Here is an 8,415-nt window from a genome sequence, read left to right as displayed (position 1 = left end):
GGTTCACTAATCGCACCACGGCCACAGTGGTGTTTTTGACGGCCACACCACGATTTTCCGACACTCGCGAGGTCATCAACGGACGGTGGATTCGCTTAAGGTGGCACTATTTCACACGCTCGCGCACGAAGTTTAACCCGAGCTCGGGATGGTGGAATTACGAGGGAACACTTTTTTTTCTTGATCCGATACTGAACGATTTCCCGGTCACTATATGCCGATTTCACCGTGAGCTTGATCGCAGGGATGGCGTTAGATGGCTTTTGTTCACTAAGAGGAACTCGATTTGATACGTGGCTTCGATTTTCTGGACTCACTTGACGATCATTTACCAGTACGTGTTGCTTGATCAAAAGGTGAAGCCAAAGAGAGCGAATCTATCCCGCAAGCTGATCTCGATCCCCCAATATGATCAACAGCAATCATGGTTGGCGTTTTGTGTTTTCCGGCTTTGGTAACCGAAGATCGCACTCGTGAGGTTTGGTAGCGGTTGGATTTTAAATGGACGGTTAATTTAATTACAATTCTAGACCTAACTCCTATCAAACAAACTCAAATACAAATTTATATTTTTTTATTTATTAATTTTAATTATGGGATAGGGTGACATGTTACAATTTCTCCTTAGTGGAGAATAATTTTAGCAAAAACTATGTTTTCTCCATTAAGGAGGAAATTGTTTAAAACCATATTTGCGCGTGAATAGCACAAAACCTATAACTAAATTAGTTATGCAATAATTTCGTGTTCGCCCTTTGTTTACGGTAGTAATTAGACTCCCATTTTGCTGAAAATTGTAATTTCGTGTTCGCCCTTTGTTTACGGTAGTAATTAGACTCCCATTTTGGTTCAAACGCAAGGACAGTTTGTAAAACAGAATGTAATTGATGACTAAAGCTAATTAAACCAATTTTATCAATTCTTTAATCTAAAAAGAATTTAAATATTACTCAATGTGGTGAATTTGGCACCACTGCTTCTGGTATACTCAACCTGCACAAAACGTTGCATAACGCAGGGCTGATTTTTGGAACAACCTGTGTTCTCATCCAGCCCATCATTATGGAAATTTGCGATATTATATCAGATCGACTAAGCGCGGTGTTTCATGCATAATATTTAATTAAATTAGTCAACATCAATTAATTTTTCTTTTCAATCCGATTAATTTTGGTTTGGGGAAGTTTTAACCCCCCAAAACCCCCTGGCCACGCCACTGTCAACAATGATCGTAATTTTGAATGGGATTAACGAGTAGATGACGGAAATCGATATCGGAAGCCATTTTGAAAACAAGGATGGTGACATCCGGTTTAGGTAAATTCTTTATAACCCCAACAATATGAGTATTTCCAGAATGAGAAAATTATGTACAGGGTGATTCATCATAAGGTTTTCTTTTTAAACTAGTGAAAAAAATTAAAAAATGAATCACGAAATGTTAATTATCACTTGAAAGAATATTCTTCACCATTTATTGTTTGAAAACGATGTCTTTTAAATGTCGACTATAGCAAATGGTCCATTTTTTGATGACGCGTTCAAGCATTTCAAATGGTGTCCGGCAAATCAACCGAGTTATGTTGGCTCCCAATGCTCCCATCGTTGCAGGCTTTCCTTATAGACATTTGACTTCACATAGCCCAATAGAAAAAGTCTATAGATGTAATGTTGCACTATCTACGTCGCCAATTGATAGGTGGACAGCAAGAAATTAAATGTTTACCGAATTTCTCATGCAATAATTCCATTGTTACATTACTTGTTTGCACGTGGCGCCGCACAGTGGCTGGAGGCTGACCAAAACCTCAAAAATTTATTTTTGAAATATTGATATTTTATATTTTTTGTAAATTTCTCATGTATTGAATGATGTATATTCAAAATTTTATGATCATTGGATAAGAACAAGATTTTTAACATGAGTTTAAAAGTAGCAAAGTCCGGACTTTTTAATGATTTTCATTTCCGAAACAACAACTGCCCTTTTCACTTCATATGCATGTTGCTCTTTTGATTTTGGTCCGATTTTAGCACAACTAGTCTCATTGTGTAGAGGAACGAAAGAAGTTGGTTAGTGAATAAAATACATTTGGTTAATTTGCTTGGAACTATGACTTTTTAGTTTAAATATGTTTGAGGTGGTCAGATCAAAAATACTTTTTTCACTAATGTATTCTGTACAAATTTCGGAATCATTTCGGAACGGTCACATAGTAGACATTCTATGGTAAATAACCTCTACTTTTGGAATATCATGGTCTCGTTCTGTGCATAGGAGCGCAAAAAAATTTAAGGAGATTTTGAAGCTTTGTTGCTGATGTGGAGGCGCATGGTGTGTTGTGTAAAATAGTTGAACAATCTACAGTAAACCAACACGTTATACATTGGATTTAAAGTAGTGTTCTTCATTTTTATGATATTGCTGACATTGGTGAACAGTAACGGAAAATCTATCATGAAAACGGGATCATAGTTATAAGAAAGGTTCAATGACACTGTATGGAAAAATGCATTTAATATTTTACGACTTTTGACATCAAAAATGAGTTTAGCACCTCAAAATTAGCTTAAATTGTGATTTTCAGCCAATTTAGGTAACATTTGAGGTTTTGTCCGACTTTTGTTTGAAGACCCGCAACTGTGCGCCATCCTATTGGAACCAATTATTGTGAAGACTACGGACTTCAAGTTCAGTCAGCAACCAGTCTGTTAACATGGCACGATAACCAAGATCCGTCAAATCGATTCTTCGCGATCATCAGGAACACACTCGGCCAATGCCGTTATGTTTTCTTCACAGGGCGCTGGATGTGGTCGAATTGGTCGTCTATCGTGAACTGCGACTGCGAACTGTGGACTCAGTTGGCCGATAATGGCGACCATAGTATGGTAGGAGCGCAATAAATGCCTTCCTCAAAGAGCCCCGATTCTCATAATGCAGTTGAACAATTTAAAGATAGTGAAACGATTTAAGTCGTTCCATCATGAAATGGCAAACAATACTTAACAACAAAAGTATGACAGTTTTCTGTTAGTACCCGTTAACCACTAGAAAATACTATGTTGAAAAAAAATAATTCATGTTGGATCGCCCTCTTGTAAATGTATATGGTTTTAGAAAATTTTGCTCAACTAAACTGCTATCTTGGTCTTCAAAATGACGCCACAAATCGATTTTCATCATCTACCCGTCAAGTTGCTTTAAAAAATACCCGCATGGTTACTTAGAGAATTCCGCTCAACCGGTAGTCGCCATCTTGGTTTTCAAAATGGCACCAAACATCCGTTTCCATCATCTACTCGTCAAACCCATTTCAAAAGTGCCCATATTGTTGGTGTTATCGAGAATATTGATCAACCGGAAGTCTTGGATTTCAAAACGGTTCCAAATATCTATTTTCATCATCTACTTCCCGAACCCGTTCCAAAAATCCCATATTGTTGATGTTATTCAGAATATTGTTCAATTTACGAACACTCGGTTTGGTTCGTAAATGGAAGGATCCATCATGAACTATCATCACAATCAACATTGTTGCGTGAAATATTCACTATTAGTTATCGCGGACAATTGAAGCCTACATCCAATGACCATTTGAACAAGATGAGCGTTGAACTCTAACGAATCATACCCACATACACATCGGATAAATTCATCTGATACTAGGAAACATGATGAATGTGCGAGCGAGACGTATTTCACCTACTCCAACTCAAGATCAACATAACTGCGCATTGTATATGACATGCCGCTTTCCTAGACATTCGAATCACTACAGACATAAAGGACATTTTCAAAGCCCCGCCGAAACCGTTCCTCTCATCACAGCCTGATAACTGCATCCACCCACTGCGAGTGTCAGTCGCTGTATACGGTTCCGCAATGACAGTCTAGTTTTCTCCTTATCAACGGATGAATTCCTTCGCCCTTAGAATAGTTGTGAACTGATAGAAAAATCATTGAATAATCCTTATAGTGCAATAGTTACTTGCAACAAACAGTAAAACATTAAACAGTTAATATTAAACGATTGAGTATGGTAGGACATAGTGACGAAATGGTGGTGAGACCGCAATCGTCTCCTCTTCAAGCAAAATCACCACAGCCAGATTTTCCGGTTTTCATACCACCCAGGAAACGGCAAACCGGAAAGAAAGCAACACTTGGCAATCATGTAGATCATATTGTAAATTTACAGGTATGTTAAAATTTGCGAAAGCAAATCATTTTTTGGTATTCCGATTTCGGGGTGGGTCCCCTTACAGACGCTTTTCGCTTGTTCCCATTATGTACCATTTATGGTTTATGCGCATGCATTCGAGTTTGTTTTGACGTCTCCGTTGTAAATACACCCCACGCCTTTGGGTTTTTGTGGGTGGTTGTGGTGGAAATGCAATGCATCGTTTATATATGCAACACGTGTTCAACGGTGTTTGTTTATTTCAGGGAAACAAAAAAGACTGGGATTTATCGATGGAAAACGATGATGTTCGGAGCAATAAGCGATGGAACAGCGAGGAGATTATCGAAATCAGTAACTGCAAGTCCAACGGGCAAGCAGATTGTTTGGACGAGGACGACGATCTCAATGAACTACAACAGTTTCATCCTCTGAAGGATAGCTCAACCGTTACACCGAGCAGCATTTCCGAAAGCAGTCTCGATAGAAAGTCTAGCAAATCTCACGAACTGCTAACCGGAAGCGGTAAACGATCTAAAAAGCGGGTGAACATTAGAACGGACGTCGATGAGATCAGCAGCAGACAGTCGCCGTCGGCTATTTGTAACTATGAAGATTTGGAATCTGGCGAAACGAGTGTTTTAAATGCGGAAATCGATCAGTACAGTTTGGACCGATACAACAGCAGAAGTTCGCAATCTCCGGATAATTACTTAACTTTGACAGGTAAGATGTGCAAATTTTTGGAGAAACTCGCCGCATTCCATTGTAATTTGCTTTATCAAATCCGGATGATTGTGTCGGCAGCTTTCACCCAAAGCTGCTGGATGGATCCCCATCATGGTACACCGTGTTCAATCAACACACAGTGAAAATATGACATAGCTACTCAGGCAAACACAATACAGTAAAGACCCGATTTTATCAGCACCCGATTGTGTCTACCCCCGATTTTGTGAGCTTTTTGACCTGATTTCATCAGCTTCATATGAAAATTGATAGTTAGTAGTTTGATGGGCTCTAGCAGACAAACCAAGTTGACTTCGAGTAAATCCTTTCTTGAGCATATTTTTCTTATCTTAGAGATCCGAAATATACAAAAAAAACAAATTCATTTTTTTTTTTTAATTTTGCACTATCAGACCCGCTTAAGGGAAGTTTGAGCTAAATAGTCAGGAAAGGTTATGAGGCAATATCTAGGGACTAAAGAAGAATATTTTAAGAGCTTCGGTTTCTTAAAAAGAAATAAATATATGTCCCAATTTTATCAATGTCCCCGTTTCATCAGCCCAAAATTCACTAAGGGGCTGATAAAAACGGGTCTTCACTGTAGTCATTCATTCAAGATTTTCAACGTCGTGAAATGCTTAGCGTGGAAGTTTTCCGTGACTTACTTTTTTGTCGGTTCCGACAGCATAAGTCAATAAGTGACTACGCTTGTCCGGACATGCCGCAGACTCAGGTGATTCGCTTGTGAAAATGCCAAAATACCCTAACTCCTGCGGTAGAAGACAAAAGGTTAAGTCACGCTTGACTACAGTCGTGATTCGCTGGTTGGGCCACACCTCTGTCCAACTAACGAATTTGATTCGTTAGTTGGACCGACTGACAGATGTCAAAAACTCTCCAAAGGAGACATTTGGAATGTAATTGCATCTATTCACATCTCTAATAATTGTCAGATTGATTGTCAAAGTTAATTTGGCATAAGATTTTGACATTCAGATGCTTTTTAGTTGGACAATGGACAACTAGCGGAGGTCCAACTAAAAAGCGGTCCAGTTAAAAAGTGTCCAACCAGCGAATCACGACTGTGGTGGTTTTATCAGGAACACAAGCTCGGTCTTCGTTCTTTTTTTTTAGAACTAGCGTCAATCTGGCGCTAACTTAGTCCTGTTACTAAGTTGGTGTCGGATTCTGATGTGACGAGGTCGAATTGCAAATTCCATAACTAGTTTAGTTATAGGTTTTGTGCTCTTCACGCGCAAAGATGGCTTTAAACAATTTTCTCCTTCATGGCGAAAGAATAGTTTTTACCAAAATTGTTCTCCAGGAGAAATACAGCATAATTCATTTTGATCCCCTCCATTCCTTTCGTAGACAATTGAGACTTCAAAATAACTGACATAATATTATACCTCTAGTTTGGGAAGTGTTGGTATGACGGGGCTAGTGTTTTGCCGAGTATGCGTTCAAGTGTTTACATAAATATAAGTTTATATGTTTGGCCTGTATGTATGTTAATCTTTAAATGTACAATTACCCTTATAGGTCAACCGAACTCCTACTTGATGAATTCATCCCCGGTGACTCCAGTTAGTTTAAATTAATATTTATGAAATGATCATTGTTCAAGTCGATACAGATGATCAAACCCCACAATACAATCATTTTTGGATCTGTTTTATATTCTATTAAATGAGCATTTATCATGCAATATCAATATTATCTGTTTCTTCAGGTACCATCAAGCGCGGCCGCAAAAAAGGCCAATCTGTGGATGTACAGTTGAACATATCACGCGAGGAATTGGAACAGATAAACAAGCAAGCACTAGCCGCCCACGAAGAAGCCTGTCGCACGAAGCATAGCTGTTGCTGTCAGTGTACACTACGAGTCGGAATTCATATTCTACTGCTCTCGATTATTAGTTTTCCAATTGTTACACTAACGACCAGTATTTACTCGTTTTACATTGGTACTGTCACGTGGTACAACATGTTCACCTATTTCAACGAGGAAAGATCGTATCTGCACAAATTGCTCATGTCACCACTGCTGATTTTGGCATATCCGTTGGCCATAGTGATGTGTACGCTGGGACTAGGATTCTATGCCGGGATCCGGCAGGTTACCATTCATTTTACCACCTGGGTGAATGAGATCTGCGACATAGAAAAAGGTTTCTACGGATGGTTGTGCTCGTTTCTACATCTTTCTGACTGCAGCCCATATGAAGTGGTTATTCTGACGGACATTTGTCCTTCTGGAGGGTCAGGCGTCGGAGCGGATAGACCACCGCAGAGCGAATCGACACAGATTAACTCATCTACTGAGGAACTGTCGCTTTAAATTGAAATAGACTGTGTTGATATAGTATACAGGGGTTGCCAACTAAAAGCGTACGTATTGGTTTAGTTTCGTGTTTCGTATTCTAGCTTTTAATCGGGGTAAGAAGTAGATTAATAAATAACTGCCATATACAAAATTTGATCAAATCGGTTATGATCGATCCCTCGCCCTATCACAACAATGAAATATTATGAGGGACCAAACAAATTTACATTAAGATTTTGTGTGTTATTATTTTATTATGTACCTTTGATGGCCTCTGGTATTTTATAGGTGAAATCCACGACTCACATATACCAGGTTTGCTACTCCGCTAATGTGAGTTTTCTGTGACGTCATTAAACTCGTTGAAATAAACTGTTTTCTCGAAAGGTGGCAATTGATAATATTCGTTCTTACAATAAGTTCTTACGGCGGTAAATAATAATGCGCAACAAATTATTTATGCAAATGACGGCATAGGCATAGGTTCCTTGTAATCTACCGGATGCCGATCACGCATTACACGAATTTAAATATACATTTCATCGAATTGCTTTCGCTTACGATTTGGATGACACCCGTTCTACGAATGTTTACTCTCTAAGGAGCTAGTCTAGTATATGTAAGTCGTGAGTGAAATCTTTGACTTCCATTCAATTTAGTACAGTACTTGCTTTAGAACTCGGATATATGTACGTACAAGTATGATGTACGCACAACAATAGCGACAAACACGAAATAAAATTACACGTAAGATTATGATTCAACTAGTGGTTAGCCAAAGTCTGTTCGTATAAAACCATATCTACATGTTAAAAATCTACTAGTCATGAAAATGTTAATCCATATAAGCAGGCAGAATCAGAAATAAAGCGTGACTCATTCAGTGATAAAACAACGAGAATTACATTTCACCGCTAATTTTTTTTTAAACGTTATCGAAAATCCATCCATAAATATTAAAAATAGAATATACCCACAAAATTACAACCATCAGAGGGGTTTCCAAGTAAGTCACACCATTCTGTCTCACCCATTACTTTGAGATTTACGCTGCGTACAGAAATTGCCTGTACAGGGAATGGCTTAAGCAACAGAACAAATACTAAGAAAACGCCTAAATTTTTCGAATTTGAATATGAATTCCTTATTTGTTCTTCTGAACTCCCTGTAAAGA

General features: G+C 38.5%; 1 protein-coding gene across 1 annotated transcript; it reads left to right on the top strand.

Annotated features, from left to right (window-relative positions):
* Nucleotides 1–594: 594 nt before the first annotated feature.
* Nucleotides 595–8,134, top strand: LOC131683666 (transmembrane protein 169). Its single transcript, XM_058965845.1, has 3 exons — nt 595–4,202; nt 4,451–4,910; nt 6,646–8,134. The coding sequence occupies exons 1-3, from the start codon at nt 4,041–4,043 to the stop codon at nt 7,254–7,256; spliced, it is 1,233 nt and encodes a 410-aa protein (XP_058821828.1). The 5' UTR covers nt 595–4,040; the 3' UTR covers nt 7,257–8,134.
* The last annotated feature ends 281 nt before the right edge of the window (nt 8,135–8,415 follow it).

Source organism: Topomyia yanbarensis, chromosome 2 (genome assembly GCF_030247195.1).
Source record: "Topomyia yanbarensis strain Yona2022 chromosome 2, ASM3024719v1, whole genome shotgun sequence".
In the NCBI taxonomy this organism is placed as follows: domain Eukaryota; kingdom Metazoa; phylum Arthropoda; class Insecta; order Diptera; family Culicidae; genus Topomyia; species Topomyia yanbarensis.
This window is presented reverse-complemented; position numbering and strand designations above follow the sequence as displayed.